This window comes from Alligator mississippiensis, chromosome 6 (genome assembly GCF_030867095.1).
Source record: "Alligator mississippiensis isolate rAllMis1 chromosome 6, rAllMis1, whole genome shotgun sequence".
Classification (NCBI taxonomy): domain Eukaryota; kingdom Metazoa; phylum Chordata; order Crocodylia; family Alligatoridae; genus Alligator; species Alligator mississippiensis.
In genome coordinates this window covers 57277698-57295052 of record NC_081829.1, presented here as the reverse complement: position 1 = coordinate 57295052, position 17355 = coordinate 57277698, and the positions used below count along the sequence as shown (strand labels likewise).

At 43.5% G+C, this 17355-nt stretch overlaps 1 protein-coding gene and 1 pseudogene across 2 annotated transcripts in view; both read left to right on the top strand.

Annotated features, from left to right (window-relative positions):
- The window catches only part of CDH23 (cadherin related 23), a 565943-nt gene that overhangs the window by 12628 nt on the left and 535960 nt on the right, over positions 1-17355 (top strand). For both annotated transcript variants that reach the window (XM_059729899.1, XM_059729898.1), the window contains exon 2: positions 14103-14174. In XM_059729899.1, coding sequence (XP_059585882.1) covers positions 14103-14174 — 72 coding nt within the window. The remainder of the gene's footprint in view (positions 1-14102; positions 14175-17355) is intronic.
- On the top strand, positions 9856-9964 carry LOC132251278 (U4 spliceosomal RNA; annotated as a pseudogene).

Genomic DNA, 17355 nt, shown 5'->3' with positions numbered 1-17355 from the left:
AGAGCCTAAGTATTCTGGAAGCAGTGAAATTATTTCTCTGTGCTTAAAACTAAGGCAACACTATGACTAGGGACAGACATTACACATAAACCAATTTAAGTGATCAGAAACTGGTTTAAACTTGTAACAGAATAGATGTTCAGTGCATATAAACCAATTTGAAAATGGCTGAAACTGGTCTGAGATACTACATTCAACCAGGTTTATCAGAGTTAACTGATTTGGCTCAAATTGGTTTATGCAATGTGTGTCCCAGACCCCTTCCTGTTTTAAGTTGTATCAGAGTCCTCCTGGCATGCTCTCTGGGCTGGGTAGAGCTCTCTGCTGCACAGCAAGGCTGGCTCCTCCCCTCTTCTAGCTGGCTGGAGCTCGGCACAGATTTGTAGGCATAGCAGGGTCTGGTGGCTCCCCTCCCACTCACTGCTTAAGCAGACATCCCTTTCTCCTCTCTGCCACAGTAGGGACCATAGCCAGCATGTGGTATGCTAGCTAATGCCGAAAAATGTCTGTGTGTATCTCTCTTCAATTTCACCAGGACAGTGACTGTTTCAGGCTTTTGGAGGTAATCAACAGGTCAGCCCCTAAGCTGTTTAAGAACTTTGAAGTAATGTGGGGAGAGAATATTGTTTTGCTGGTTAGGTGATTAAAGACTGTGATCAGTCATGGCTGCCAGTCCGGGTACAGGGGAAACTAACGCTCCTTCTTGCTTGCTTCTGCCTTGGGGCTATGGTGTCCGGTGCCGCAGCAGCAAGCGGGGAGCACTGGGCTGACCTGGCTCTGGTTCCTGCTGGTGGCACAGGGAGGGGGAACTAAACCCTGCCCTGGTCAGTTCAGCCTGGGTTGGCCGCCTGCTCTAGCACCCCCCAGCACTTGGCCTGAGCAACTACAGGCATGTGCCTGCATTGCCTCAGTCCAGAGAGCATGTCTGTCCAGTTACAAACCGGTTCAGCTTACGCGGGTTAAACTAACCTACAAAGGTTGAATCAATAAAGGCTCTGGGTTTTTGAATGTCTGTCCCTAGCCCTGGTGCTTGGGAGTACAGCTGTTACCTCCCAGCCCAGAACTGTTCCCTGAACCCCAACATGCAGGTCCCTCAGACATTCTACCATGTCCCCCAGATGCCCCTCACTGCCCTTTATACATTGCCTCTGCCACCACAAAAGCCCCTGGTTCCACTTTGTTTCCTGTTATCCCACATATCCCCCATGCACAGGTCCATCCCATTGGGCTGCAGACCCCATCAAACCCCACTGCCTGCCCTGTGCCCCACTAAATCCTACTCTGCCACCTTACTTCACCCTCCACAGACCCACCCCCATCATGCTCCAGCACCCCTTACCCCTTATCATCCACTTCACATTCCACTCAGCTGTCCCCTACCCCTCTTGAGCACCCAAACTTCAATGCAGTCCCTCACATCCCTGGGCCCTCCTCACCCAGAATCCCTCTTCATCTCAAACCTCATATGCCTCTCGCACCTCTCTCTATTCCACAGGCTCTCTTCCAGTGCCAGGTTATGACATGCTGAGGTCCTAAACTATGTCCAGTTTAAGAGGCCCCATATGATAAAAATAATCCATGAAATTTTAAGATTAATTATTGTTATTTCTGCACAAATATATGAACTCAATATGAATAATAACTGTGGAGGCATATATATATATGTGTGTGTGTGTGTGTATTTTTGTCATATTAGAAGAAAAATGTCCCTTTTTCTTATTTAGAGCCCCCTCATATTGTGAAGCCCTAAAATGTTCTTTAAGCCTAAATCTGGCAGTGCTTTCTTCCCTCCCCTACACTCAGAGCCCACCCAAGCCGGGCTCAGGGCAAATTAGCCCAGGCGGGGCCCCACCCCAGACCTGAAGAAGCTGCCACCACTGTCAGCTATGGAGTGGGGAGCGAGCAGCTGGACTCAAAGCAAATGGTGGTGGTGGCACAAAGCCACAATGGCTGCTCTGCCCAGCCCCAAAGTGCAGGGACTGGGGCAGTTGCCCCAATTCATACCACTCCCCAGGGACAGCCCTGCCTACACCCCATTTTGCCCCCACAGCTCCAAACCCCTATATGACCGTCATACCCCTCTATCCCACAGGCTCTCTTCTCCCCCCAAATCCCCTTTGTGCCAATGACCCCTGATTCAGCCCCTCCCAAACATTTTTCTCTGCCCCCACCCCTCCTTCACTGCTGCCTTTTCTCACATGATGCCTGTAGTAGGCTTCTACTGCTTTCTACCCCTCAATGTACAAAAACAAGCACTTGGGGTTGAAAGACTTATTTGGGCACTTGCAGTGCCCGTACCTGGGGTGACCAGCCCCATCGGATCTACTTATGCCCAGCTTTGTGCTACCCTCGTTCTGTTGCTGATTCAGGCTCCATCTGCTGCAATGAATAATCCATGAAAATGTCGCGTACCGTAACATACCGTTTGCCTCCCTTTTGCAACTCGTTCTGGTCTCTGACTGCTGTGCCACTGCAGACCCTAGTTTGCCTGCACCCTGGCCCTCCCTTCCCTGTCTGTGACTTGTGGTGGTTTGAATTCCCCAGGAACAGGTGCAGGTTCCTAGGTAGTTGAATACCAGGGGGTGAGCAATGAAGCATTATCAGGAGGGGATAATAGACAGGATATAGTAGAAGAAAGGATAGCATGATTAGTGGAAGAGGAAGGTTTGTAAACACCTATGACCTGTGGGCTAAATACAGCCCATAGAGCCATCACATGGTTCAAAGGGCTTCTCATGGGTCAGGAAGTTTGGTGGTGTGTGAATGATGGACATTAATATGGCCACCTTCCCCCTACCAAATTCCAAGACCTGCATGGTTGGCCAGGGGCTAGGTTGAGCTGCCAGTCTTTCTTCCCTGCCCCCCTCCCCCCACATGGGGTTGGCCATGCCCCTTACTCCTTCCATGGGGCCAAGTCATATGCCACCCCCCCCCCCCCCCCCCCCCGCAGGGCAGGGTTGGGGCCAGGCCACACCTGTGGTCCTGGATTGGGGTTGGGCTATGCTCCCTCCCCCACTGCAGGGCCAGCCCACACCCTCTTTTCCCCACCCCCACAGGGCTGGTTGGGTCTGAGACACACCCCCTTCCTCCTCCTGCAGGGCCAAAGCAAACCCCCTTCCCCTGAGAGCGGGTGACCCAACCCCACCTCCTCTGTGTGGCTGGATGGTGCATGCTGTGCTTGCCACAGGTGCTGGATTGGGACTGCTGGCCGGATCTGGTCTACAAACCAGCTGAGCACTGCCCATCCTATTTGGCCTCCTGGGAAAAAAGGTTGAGCACCACTGACCTATGGAATAAGGAGATTAGTAGGACTCAAGTGGATGATAATGAACCATGAAGTCAATTGACTCCCTCAGCTCTGCTTGAATAGAAATGTGGCTATCCTTGCTGGGCAGTTTATTGTCAAAACTGAGTGGAGCGGGAATCAAAAGGGTGCAGGGCAGGGAGGAATCTGCCCCTGCTCCAGGGGTCTGGAGAGTCTTCCTTTGACTTCTGTAGAATTTTGCAATCGTTATATAATGTATGCAGACTCGGCTTGTACATTCTGACTTTTTCCGTCTTCCATGTGTTTATCTCTGTGCCTATGAGACTGTCTGTCCTTTTAAAGTAATGGAGTTTTGTGAGTGTAGGAAGGCCAGTAATAGGTGTGCCCCAATTCTGCACTGCTTGCTTGATGAGAGCCATCTGAGGTGTATCTTCCACTACAGCAGTCCTAGCTGCAGTAACTTGGAGCTCTCAAAGAAACGTGAAATTACATAGATGGTGCTGTGCTGCCGTTGTTTGACGGGCTTTGTCCTGCACTTGTCTAAAATGACAAAGCACAACATGGTGTGAATATCCCTATACTTTGCATATTGCGAATGTTTATTAGCAGATATGCTGTGGTGACACTGAGCTTGGCAAATGGGGCTTACATTCTTGATATATGTGTAGGCACTAATACAATACAAATAATCATAATATGTTCTGGGTTTTATTAGATTAGTGTTAGGAGTCACCTTGCTCAGGAAAGAAGATTTTTCCTGCATACTCCCATTTCCCTCTTAAAATTAGAGTATGGATTGGGAGACAAAAGATGGAGCCTAATTTTGCCTTTGGTAACATCATGTTACCAAGGAAAATGCCTTTTCTTGATGGAAGCTTTGATTTTCTATTTGCATGCCCACCCTTGAAGCTAGTGGTCACAGGAAGAAGTGTGAAAATAATGGATTTTTTGTAGTTTTTCTACTAATTCCAAAGAAACTGGGGGAAAATACTCAGTTTGGTCCAAAAATAATTTTTTTCCAGATTTTTTTTGTTGTTGTGAATTGAAAAGTCAAACCCATTTCATGTCAAATGAAACGTTTCCTTTCATTTTGGTTTTGAGCTTTTAAAAAGATGTTGTTTTTTAAATTACATGGCAGGGGATTTTGAAATGATAGTATGCTTATCTAAAATTGGAAAACTAAAATATTTTGTTTCAAGACTATATGTTTTTGACCTCTTTCAGAGTGTACAACAAAGTTAAAAGTGAACTTGCAAAATACTTTTAATGTTCCTCATTCGGGAATTAAAAAAAAAATAAAAATTTTTACCTGGTATGTTTTGTATCTGGTACTGTTTTTGCTCTGCAGGTTCTAGTGAGACAGCCTCTTCAAACTTTTCTTCATCTTCCTTTTCCCATGATGGGGAGGAGGGAAGGAAGATGTTTATTTCCCTGTAGCCACCTTGATTTAACCCATTAAGACGACAGAAGAGAGTTCAGAAAAAACATTCAGAATGTACTTTTTTTTTTTTTCTTCCTCCGAAATGTGGGGCTGCTTGTACTGCCACTTGATCCAACTCTGTATGAGACTGTAACGGGGGTCCTGCTCAGGGCTGTTTCCAGAGTGGCCCACCCACCTGTCTCTGGACTAACCGCCTGCCTTCTCACCCACCATGCCTTCTTGTTATAATTAATTAGTAGATGTTAATAAGTGGAAGGATGCCTAGTTCCTGCCCCGATGCCAGGGGGCGCTATCTGCAGCTCCTTTCCTCCCATACACCGCAGCCCAAGCCTCGCAGATGGCATCACGATGTTCCTTTAATCACCGGCCCCCACACCGGGCCTCAGGATCCTCCTGTTGAACCCCACCTGGATTCCTCCCCTCAGGTGGCCTCTTCCGCTGTCATACTGGGCAGCATAGCTCCCTGAACTGGTTCCCCTTCAGGTGTGGTCCCCCCACCGAGACCTTCAGCTCATCTAGCCCTGGCCCACCTCCAGGCCAGCCAGGACTCCAGGCCCTCAGCTCTTGGGCGTCCCTCCCTGTGGGCCCTTGGCCCTTCAAACCTTCTGGTCCTGGCCCCAGCATGGACCAGTCAGGGAAAATTCAAACAGGCCTGCATCTATGGCCCTTTTCTCAATCTCCAAGAGTCTACTCTCTGGGCCCTCCAAACAAAGGAGTCACCCACCTGGTCGTGGGGGCTAGGGGTTAAGGCACCTCAACCTGCCTTTCACCGGGGTGGTAACTGGCCTGGCATTTCCTGGGGGCTCCTGCGCCACTGGGAGCCCCACCAGGCCACCCACTCACAGCAGGGTGCAGTTTTAGGTCATGCCCAAGACCAGGAGCCTCCTGATCATCCCCTACAGCTCCTCCCTTACTTCCAGGTGATACCAGCAGTCCTACAGCCAGGCAGTGTTATTGCCTGACCTCTAGCAACCCAACTGCTCTGTTTATATGGGCAGCCCCTGATTCCAAAATGGCTGCCCTCATCAGGCACCTGGTGGCTGCCAGCTCCAAGCCCTTACAGTGGCAGGCGCCTACAGTGTCCTGACACAGGGACATACCTTACATAAGGATGTGCTTTTATTTCATGAGTTAAGGGTAGATTGCTGATGCTCTTTGCTTTAGTAGCGTCCTCACATTTTACCATGTACAATTCAGTAGGAGAGTTCTTGCAGTATAGCCCCCAGAAGAGCTATTCTTTTTCCCTAAGCCCTCAGGCATATTGTGATAATTTTAGTAATGGTTACACTGTCCATTACCTGGGTCATTCAGCTCAACGTATCAAGGGGATCCTACTTCTTTTGTGAAAACATTTGCCATGTGTTCTATCCAAGAGAGAGACTGTAGCAAAAGATGCTTAGATCTTCAGACTTGGAAACTGAGAGACTAGGATTTATGTGTTTGAACATTTTTTTTCCCTCCTCATCATTCACAAAAAAAGTGGTAATACTTTTGCTTTCCAAGAAAAGAGAGCCATACTTGTTTCTCTGTATATCTTCTCTCATTCCCATGTGTTTTACACTTGCTCCAAATGCCTACAGATACACTGGCCTATATTTATTTAACGAGGGATTTTTTTTTTCGTTTCACCACAGGGAATAAAAAAAGAAGGCAAAATTTTTCACTGGGAACAAATCTCATTTTCAAGAGTCCTGACAAAATGAGCCATAAAATTACAATATTTCAAAGCAGTCCGTAATTCCGGCACAGACAGCTCTTCATCATGGAATCTGAAAGCTTGGAAAAATATAAAACTCATTAGATTAAAATAAACCACCTACTGTGAGGAAGAAAAGCTTATTTATCAATATCAATTTACTTCTGATTACCCTGTATGGCAATTTGTTATTTTTAGGAATTATGATTTGCATATTGCTCATGCCAATTTGAATTTCTTTAAAACTTTACTCTTTGTTTGTTTGTTTAAAATGTATTTTGTAGGCTGAGCTAGAAAGGTATGGTGAGTTGCTGAGCAGGAGCTACTGCAACAGATTGAGCAATACTAGAATATTTGTGCTTGGAATAGGTTTGCAATTTGGGGAGGCTGGGGATTGGATGCAATGGTACAATGGGTACAGAGAAGAAGTGTGAAAAGTATTCAGTTTAAATGTTGACAAAAATCAGTTGAGGTGTGAACTGGATCCACGTTCATGTACCAGCAGCAGGTTCCCCAGGCTTTATCTGTATCTACAAGTTTCTCATCCACTTGGATCCAAATGCATTTAGACCTCTCTAGACGTTAGTGAACGTTAAGAAGTTGCTGTTGGCTGGTACTTTCTTGTTTACAGTTTGTATTTACTGAGAGAGGTCAGGCAGGAATTTTCAGTGGGGCCACTAGTTCTGCTGCTTGGACTAGCTTTGCCTGCATGTTCTCAGTAGGATTCAATCTGAATTTAGCTCCTGCAAACTTTTGTTTTTGAACCACCAGGTAGGACTATGCAAATTGATTCTTACAAGTAGAAACACATCTCCAAACAAACTTGGTAAAAAGTAAATCACTCATTGGCGTTTAGATTTTACTCCCCTCTAGTGAAATGGCTGTGTATTTTGGGACCATAGACTCCTAGAAAATTAGGATTGGAAGGGACCTCAGGAGGTCATCTAGTCCAACCCCCTGCTCAAAGCAGGACCGTCCCCAACTAGATCATCCCAGCCAAAGCTTTATCTAGCCATAAGGCACTCCCTTAATGCACTGGCAAGTTTACCATATCAGAGCTCTGGACTGCTGTTATTTGAGGGGAATGCCCTTGTGAGTTCTAGAAGTCATGTGATGTCCTTTGCACCTGAAATCTGAGTTGGATTACAGAATAGTTTGTCATAAGTATGAAGGTGTTAAGGTGCATTTGTTTGACCCTATTTATAGACAGAAGTTGGAGTGGCAAGGTAGATCCAGAGTTTGCATTCATAGGAGATGCTTTACACCTCTAAGGCATTAGAGTTGCCCGTGCATGTTGAAAGACAGAATAGGGCTCTAAACAATTTTGAAATGGATTAGAAAACATGATAGAGCTCATTAAGGATTTGCCTTTTATTTGTTTAAGAGTCCCGTTGGTTGATCACGGTCCTATATGTGACCATCTCTAAATATCAAAGAATTAGCTCCTGCATAATGCCACAGTGGATTCTTTGTGGTCATCATTACTGGTGTCTCCTCATTTTGACATCTTACTCAATGTTTTAGGGCGTCTTTCATATCCTCATTGGGAAGGAAGACTTCATGGGCTAATTGAAAACATTGGGAAGTATTTTTTTTTTTCATTCAGGAGCAAAGAGTATGGAAATAGAGTAAACAGAGAGCCAGCTGTGAGGTGGAAAAACACTGAATTGGTGGCAGTCAGAAAGCTATAGCAGAAGAAGCCTTTTTGACAGGTGGATGAATGCCACATGTGCACATTCTGATCCCTACTGGGTTGCTGGTGATCTTCTTTGTCTTTGCTGAGAGGAAGTGAATGACATTAGTAGGTAGCCCCAGCTGTTGTGTTCCAGCTGCAATTATCCTGTGAATGGAGGAAGGGAAAAGGGTGTGGAACCAGAGGCTAGTTCCTTGCTTGATGTGAATTGGGAGACACTAGGGAAGAGGGAGGTTTTTAGTGAGCAGCTCTTTACACAAAAGCTGTTCGAGAGACACTTTGATTTACACTTTCATTTCTTCTTTATGCTTTTGGAACAGCACAGAGCAAATGGAGAGACTGACACTGTAAATTAGAGACACAAATATTACAGTGACGTTTGGGAAAGAGAAGACCAGGTGGGGGGAAGGGAAGTAAGGGATTGTGGGTTTGGGATTATAAAAATGCCAGCAGCAGCCCAAATGTTTCTTCATAGCTGCCAACAGGGCACAGACAATGCAGAAACTGCTGCTGTTCTAACTAAGGCAATTAGGGATATTTTGTATGTATGATAACTGTTCACTTGCAGAAATGCCCCAGCAGTGCATTTAAAATAACCAATACAGGTGCACAGACTTATAAACTGACATTTACCAGCCTGAAAACTATACACAGAACACCAAATCTGGCTGGGTGTAAGCGGGTGCATCTCTGCTGAAGTCCATAATTCTTCTAGATGAAATGCTGGCAGCTCCTCCACAACTGTTGCCAATTTTACCTTGATTAATTTACAGTGAGTGTATGGAAAACTGGAGCATGCGCCTGATGAGAACTCTCTCTGAGAAGGAGAACCAATAAACCAATGTGACTTAGCATGAAGTTCTAGTCCATTTTTAAATGGCTTATCACTGTTCTTCTGCATTGGCTCAGCTCCAAATTACAGAGCTTTGAAGCAAATACAGAAATGGCCTGTACACTGCAGCAAGCCTAAAAGACATCCAGTAGTTAAAGGGTTGCACAAGTTGCAAGAAAAGATTTGCAATCCTTTGTGGCAATCTCTTGACAGGTATACCATAAATTATCCCCGGACTCACCGGAAGTGCCACTCCAATCCCTTTCCCTTACCTGATCTGCTGCTCAGCTTCCTGCTCCCTGTTCTTTGCTTCCTGACCAAGCTGCTGCTTTGCTTTCTGCTTCCTGTCCTGTGCTCGGTGCTTGATCTCATGCTCTGCTTTCTGCTCCCTGTCCTGTCTGCCACTGTGCTACATGTCCCCTCCCCAATCTGCCATGTGCCACACACACAGGTTACCTGTGCCACTTGTGGCACCCATGGTGCAGGATGGCCACCCTGCTCCATGGAAAGGTACAATATAGAACAATGTTGCAGAAGTAGGAATGATTGAAAGGAAAAGGTGGTGAGGGGAGAAGTCAATGATTTGGCCCCTTCCTTCTGTCATGTTGTGTCTCTTTTAGAGATGTGGGTTAGCAAGTGTAAAGCGATGGGTGTCACTGGGGAGTGAGTTGTACATCTTTAGAAAAAAAAAAATCACATAACACAGTGGACTGATGCTATGCTATTCTTTTAATGGCCCTCCTAACTGGGTTGATTTAAAGAGCACAATTGCTGGAACCTCATCCTTCAGTTTTAAAGAGGAGAACCTTTGTGTTTTTTAGATACAAAGTTCTTTCTAATGACCCATGCAGAGATGTTAAATTCTTTATACAATTCATATTTCTCTGCCGAATCCTTCATGAAAAGAATATCGTTGGGGACAAGGCACAGCTTAATAGCAGTGGCAGTATCGTAGCCAATGAGGTTAATCCGAGGCGCGATTATTGCTAATTGAAAACCTCTATAACAGAATTTTAAAGTTTTTTTTTTTTTTTTTTTTTTTTTTTTTTTTTTTTTTCCCATTTGTATCCAAGTGGCATCAGAGGATGCCAGTGAACATCTAGCTTGGGGTTTTGTTACTTGACTCCTTGCCTGAAGATGGAACTTCTGGATTGTTTATGTCAGCCCAGAATAATAATAATAATAATGGACAGCCAGGTGGAGTTGGCCATGGCGAGTTGTAGGAAAAACAGTAAGCAGGCTGATGAGGGGTAAGTTTTGTGTTTACATGTGTGGGGAGTATATGTTACAGATGGCTTGAATCTGGTGAATTGCCAGAATGAGGACACCAGAAATACCATGCAAGTGGGAATGGATTCACTGAGAGCTTTGCTTCCCCTTTTGAATTAATATTGGCTTCCAAAATTCCTATCATATGGGGCAGAAACCATTCCATTTTTCATAACTTCTTCCTAGGATTGGCACCTCTACTTCTTCCTGTGATGTGGCTTTGTGAGGGGAGTAGTGGGGTACCCTATGGCTCAGGGTATGTGTGATGGATATTTTTTTCAGACTCTTTCCTACTGAGTAGGAGGAGAGCTCAAGGGTTGCTCCTAATCAAGAGAGAGTTTTAAGATCTTCATAATCTTGCTTTTCTCTCTCCGTTTCTTAAACTTGGGTTTAAGGCATTAAAAGTACTGGATCGTTTTCTAGCTTCTCTTTTAGCTAGAAAACACTGCAGTCAAATAGAGTTGTGTTTCCTGTTCCTGTGCAAATATGACAGTCTTCTCAGGTTTAAAGCAGGAGGGACACTTTTATGGCCCTTCCACGACAGCATGCTAACCTCCAGGAAGTAATCTTAACAGAGTACAAAGCTATATTTGTAGGCATATTGAACAGTCTGCATGCAGCAGAGAAGTGCAAACCCAATGCTGATATCCAATTCTGGGCTAGGATTTGAGAGAAGTTCCACATGATAGCAAATGATAGCAAATGTTTCATGTTCCACATGAAAGCTGTTGAACTGGGATCTGATCTTCCTGTTTAGCTGCTCAGATGGGAGTTGTACCTGCCTTAACAGTTTATGCAGGATGCATTGTTTTTCTCATTTGCTCCTAGTGTTCACCAGGTCTATTGTGAAGTTTATTGTGTATGTAACCCACTAGTGAATGTATTATGAATGCCCTTCTGTGCTGGTGGGCTAAGGGTATGATTTATTACTGGCAAAGGCTCCTACTGAGCTGTGGCTCTTTAGCTCCAAAGTAGAGCAGCTTTTGCTTTCTAGCTCTGGAGGTCCTTGGTTCAGTCTCCTACCTGCGGCACCATACCTAGACTCCTGGCAGCCCTGGGCAAACTTTTAGTACCGTGCCCCGCTTTGCCAGAGATGATAATGATAATAATAAAATTACCATCTTTGGGCCCCCTTTCTGTTTGGGCCCCAGGCAGCCACCTGGTTTGCTCGTGCCTATGTCCAGCCCTCCCTATGTGTCAGCCAAGTGGGCAGCTGTCACATCTTCTCATCTCTACACATGCTCTTTATACCAATCTCCAGTAGTTGGGCCAGATTGCCAACTGATGTTGCTCTGGCATAAACTATGAAGCGATGTTTATTCATAGTGGTTTAGAATGTGGCTCATAACTTTAAAGAATCCAGAAAGTGAAAAGAACTTTAGGGACAAACTAGAAAAATTAATTCCTGTTGCAAAAAACCCAAGGTTTGTGATCCCTCACAGTAGGATTCTTACCATTAGTGCAGATTTTCTGCTGGGATAACAAACAGGCTTAGAAATCTGCCTTCTCATATTGTTTTGCAGGAGCAGGATTTGAGGTACTACATGAAATGCAATGAGTGATCACAACAAATGACGGTGTCATGACATGGGGTGGAGATGACAAGGGTTACAGTCAAAATCACTCTATCATTTGTGGTTATTAAAGCAATGTATACTGTGTATACATATAGCAAGCACGTGTGCATGTACATAACTTATACTTGGCTTTGGGACATATATTTTAGATTAAGCCATTAATCATAACTTAAATTGTATTTGATTCCATTTTAAAATAGAAATCTCTTGTCCTTTTTTTAGGCTTTGGAGTATTATTTTTGGGGTTTTTTTTAGCATGGTTTTGAATGCCTCATTTTATTAATCTGAAAACAATAGTAAGCATCTGACCATTCTATACATATCTATTGCCATATTTCATTCTTTTGCTATGGTAAGACTCCATGTGCTCTGTTAAAGTAGCCTGGGAAATTCTAGAAACTAAGTGGGGTGTTGGAGTATTGATTTGCATGTTAATATACTCAAGTGTTCTTCCAGCTCATAACTATTTCACAGCATTGCTGGTGTTTGAGAGCTTTGGGTGTGCTCATATGTTCTGTCTGTTGTTTTTTGTATTGTACTTTGAAATTTTGGCGACTTTTTAGAGATTTTAGTTGTGGTCTCCCAGACAGTTCTGCCAACACAGCTTAATCTTGATGTTCATCGCTCACTGCTCTGCCAGTCCTGGGTTCTCAGTCTGCATTGCCAATGCTGTTGATCTTTACCTAGCATTTAAGTGCTATCTCAGTCTTTTGCTAATCTTCACATGCAGCACCCCATTGTTCCAGCTGTTTGGAGATACCTTTTCTAAAGAGAAAATACCAGTTATATAAAGTTATGGTGAGAGTCTTAAAATGTAAGCAGACATTTAGTGGAAACTAAAAAGAAAACATCAGTCTCATTTTGATTGGTGACATAAGCAGTCATCTAACCATTGTTTCCAGAGATGAAAGGCTAATGGCTTAACTGTGAGACAGTGTTGCACTGGAATTATAATGGAACAAATTCATCCCTGCTGTCTCTCCATTGCCTTCATGAAATTGCACCAGGGAGGAATCTGATCCACTAACTTTAACCCTTTGATTGCCACATCTGTTATTCATTTGCCTGACGGTGAGATGGCAGGTTAGGTCTTTCCTTGCATATAAACTTATAACATATAGTCATGAAGTTACACAAATGCTTATTTTTCTGGATGCCTTATGTTTGGATTAAAGCATTTAAGAGTGGTAAAGGCATCCTTTATTTTCTTTCTTATTTTTATCTAGGGGACAGATATTCAGCTGAAAGGACAAACTAGGAAAGTAATGACTTGACAGTCTCATCTGACAGCAAATTAGATAGCCACTTGCAATGTGTTGTGAAGGCATCTTTAAAACTCTGGATTACATGGAACAGAATAGTGGTTATCACTTGATCTGGCTCTGGTAAAATGATGCATTGCTTCTGATCACCTCCACAAATACCAGGAAGATTCCAAGAAGTAGGAAGAAAATTAAAAGAAAAGGAGCAAACTATTAAAGAATAATTAATAAGGCAAGGTTAAAAGCTGAATATAAGTTAGACTAAGAATGATTAAGGGAACTATGATGTCTTAGTATGATGCAATTAAAGCCAAGGCAGGAGAATTGTTTAGAATAAGTCATGAGGCTGAAAATAAAAGTAATGTAAGCTGAGCAAAGGAAAACTAAGCCTGGGCATTTACAAAAATCTTTGCAAACAATGATGTGTATTCAGTGGTGGAGGGAAAAATCTCCCAAAGGGCATAGTAAAAAACCCATCACTTGAGACGTGCAACCTTTCATTTACAAGAATTACCCTAGTGAGTACCAGCCTAGTTAGCCAGAGTCACGGGCAAGATAATCTTATGTAGGTTGTGTGCAGCTCTAATTTCTTTGAAGCTGCATAATTCAGTTGCCTGCTGACCTGAGTGGCACTACTCTTGGATTATAGATTCTTCTGCCAACAAGGAGAGGTCTTTCTGAGTCCTGTGTCCAAGCACTGGCTAGCTTTTTGTCAGCTTCTTAGACTGGGTGTGTAGTCATCATGGAGTGGGCAGCACCATCTGTCAGAGTATTTTGAAGGGATACTCCAAGTATTCAGGGGCTAAAGAACTGTATTTCTTCCCTTATTTCCACATTCTTTGTGTTGGTTGAAGGGTAAGGCTTTTGCAGGTTTCCTACTCTCTAAAGCACTTTAGATCTATTAATGACAAGTGCTACATAAGAGGCAGGTATTAAAAGAGTGGCTGTGTTTTATGCTGTTCAGCTAATACATTTTGACTTCCTATTTGGGTTCATGGTAACTTTATTTGCATTGTTGTTACTATAATGTGTGACTAGACTTTGACTTATTATTTTTTGTCTAACAGGAACCATGAAGTGTTACTTTGCTGCCAGTAGCCTTCTGTTTTCCGTTGTGATCTCAAGGCTGGTCTGTTTGGGTAAGTAAAGTTTCCCTATATTCAAAACTTAATTATCTTTCCTTCTTCCCCACCTTTCTCTTTGCTCCCTGCACCATCTTTCTATTTCAAGCTGTGTGTTGGGATATAAAGAGACCAACAATTCTATGTCTGGGTTTCTCTCTTGGGGCAAAGGGATTCCATCGTTTGTTGAGAGTTGGTACTCCTCTACCAGCAGGGTTTGCTAGGATCGTTCTCTAAAAGAAATTTGGAAACACCTAACATTTGAAGTCTGAATTTCACTCTGTATATGTTTAAATTTAGGAAGAGAAGTGAGTTTCTTTTATGTAGAATAAAGACTTTAACAGAGAGCAACATGCTGTTTGTGTTCCACTGGAAAATATTTTGTGAGAAATACGCTCCTTTCAATCTTTCCATTTATGTTCCAGGCCATTTTTTCCTTTTAGGATACAATGTATGACAATTTAAGCTTGCACATTAGTGGTGGCATTGAGTGTGTCCTCTACATTTGTGTGTTATGCACCATTTTATGCCACTTTGCCATGTCCTCCCCACCAACCAATTTCTTGGTTTATAAGGACTCCTTCCCTAGGGCTTCTTTGTACTTTTACACTGGGTGACTATGTGTATTACTCTTATTCCCTGCCACAGGTGCGATGCCATCATCTGAGCTATTGAACTTGGCTGTTCAGATGCTTAATGAAACAGCTTTTTTTATTACATGACACTGTGCTGTAAGCCTGTCTGTGGTGATCAGAGCTCTTCATCTTTCAGCCTACTTTAATCAATTGCCTCCAATACTATAATAAATCCACCCATATACTGGGGTGATTCTCCTTGGAAATCCTATGCAGGCTTTATGACCACTACATTCTGGCAGCAGAATCACAAATGTTTTGTTCTCTAAATTCATGTTTTGTAAAACAAACAGGAAGGTTTTTTTTCCATAATTAACATTCAGCAAATGAAAGCAATGAAGCAATAATATGATAAGCCACTTGAGAGCACACTCTCAAATTATGTTCCTCTGACTGCTATCTTGCTCTTTTCCTGCACTTTAATTCCATGTAACACTAGCAGTTAATCTTAAAATCGCCTAGGGCTAGGGATAATTCTTCCCAAAAGTTAGCACTTTGAATGGTTGAATGGTGCACAGTATTGGTTCTGGCTCAAAATAATGTCCACAAACACAAGCAGAGCATCAAAGGGACAGTGTGGTAAAAAATGTGATGGATACAGCTTCAGAAATACAAGCCTGTGCCTGAGGGAGACAGAGCAACTCCCTTATCTCAGCCAGTTTAAGGAATCTGGATATGCACCTAAGACATTCGATCAGTAGAGGGCAGTGGAACACGCATGTAAACCAGGTAATGCTCAGTCTGTCACAAACTCAATTTCTCTTTCCTAGCACTAAGCAGTTGAAATGACGCTTCAGTTGTGCTGGAGCTCTTATCAGCAGGGGAGGCTATTCTTCACCTTCTTGGAGGTCTACAAGGTTAATACTGCTGCATGTGTGGTCCCCTGTTTTATATATAGTATGGATCTAAAATCAGAGGAATACTGCAAGACTGGCAAGGAGAAGACCCCATTGGCAGCAATAACTGAAGTATCTTTTGTGGCAGTACACGATGTTGTCGTCTTTCTTTTCTTTTTAATTCTTTGCCCATCCAAGTTATTCACAAACAGTGGCATGCTACCTCTGGGGTCATGCACATTAAGTGTTCTTATAGTGCTTTTATTAATAAACACTTCAAATGGAAGCATGCAAACAATATGGGAGATGATTCCCCAAGCCTACTAATGCTTCACCTGGCCCCCAGTTTTTGGAAAGTGACCTGTGGGACTGGAAGGTGTGATTGAGAGACTTGTTACAGAATCCAGCAGTGGTGGAAATCTCACATTTGAGTTGGAAATCTAAGTAATTTTTTTGCTAAATATGGATACCTGAAATTAGGCTCCTATCCCCTATAGTTGAGGCATTTTAATATTGGGATATGCCAGCACCTACAAATTGTCCTAGCAGACAAGAACACACATTGTAAAAGGAGGTTCCTAAAAAAATAGTAAATCAGTATCAGCAAAACTCTTAGCCCTTCTTTCTAGCTTTTTCTAGTCTTACCATCATGAGCTTAGATGCACTTGGGAATCTGTGAATAGAAGGAAAGGACTGAGCCCTATGTCTGGAGCGGAAACGAAATTTGCAATCTCTGGATTAGGCACAAGTGGGGATATATAATACTTATTGGGCAGCAGGCTGCCTTGACATCCCTGGTCATTTATGAAACTACCAACCTGTCTTGATGATCACCAGCAGCAGATCAAGGGAGAGAGGTTTTGGGACAGCATTAACTTTTTTTTCTCTCTTATTTCTGATCCAAATGGAATGCTTCTGTCTAGGAAGTCTTTCCTTTGATGGTGATGTGAATGCCTTTGTCTCAGCTAAATGAGGAAATAACTCCTCTTTAGCTATAGGAAATCGCTTACTATCAAATGACAAGTTGTTAGCAACAGATAATTTTGCTTGTGTAGATGGAGCCAAAATCCTTTTTACAGCAAGTGGGTAGAGTAGAGAGTCTTGCCATGAGCCATCAGTTCTTATCTGTTCTTGATGTTCTTGTAGTGGGTAAACCTTTACTGAGTAAAAATTAGAAGAGTAGATACTATTTTTCCTTTCTGAAGTTAGTCTGTATGGGTGTTGTTGCATGTTACAATTCACACGTGTTACATGGTATTAAACTTAGAACATGCTCTGAGAAGTTGCATGTTAAAGCTTAATACCATCTCTGACCTCCACAGCTCTGACTTGCTGCTAGAGGGCTGGCGAGCAGGGCTGTGGCTAAGAGCTAGGATGCTTGGGTTTTATCCCAGCACTTGGATGAGTGTGAAGGTTAGAGCAGGAGAGCTGGAGCCAGGACGCACAGGCTTGATTTCTAGCTCTGGGAAGCTGGTGAGGAAAGAGGGACCACCTATGCTGGGGGAGAACTGAAAGGGGCATAAGGTTACTGAAACTCTATCTCTGGCATGTGACACTTCACCTTGCAACAAAATGTGGGCCAGTTTGTTGTGCTGGGGCACTAGGGGGGCGTTCTGCAAGATGACAGATGGACAGCTGATCCTACATGTATAACCCCACGGAGGGGGTTTCAGTATCTGGTGACATTGTGGTTTTTATTGCTAACAAGTGTTTCCTACTCGCTCTGGG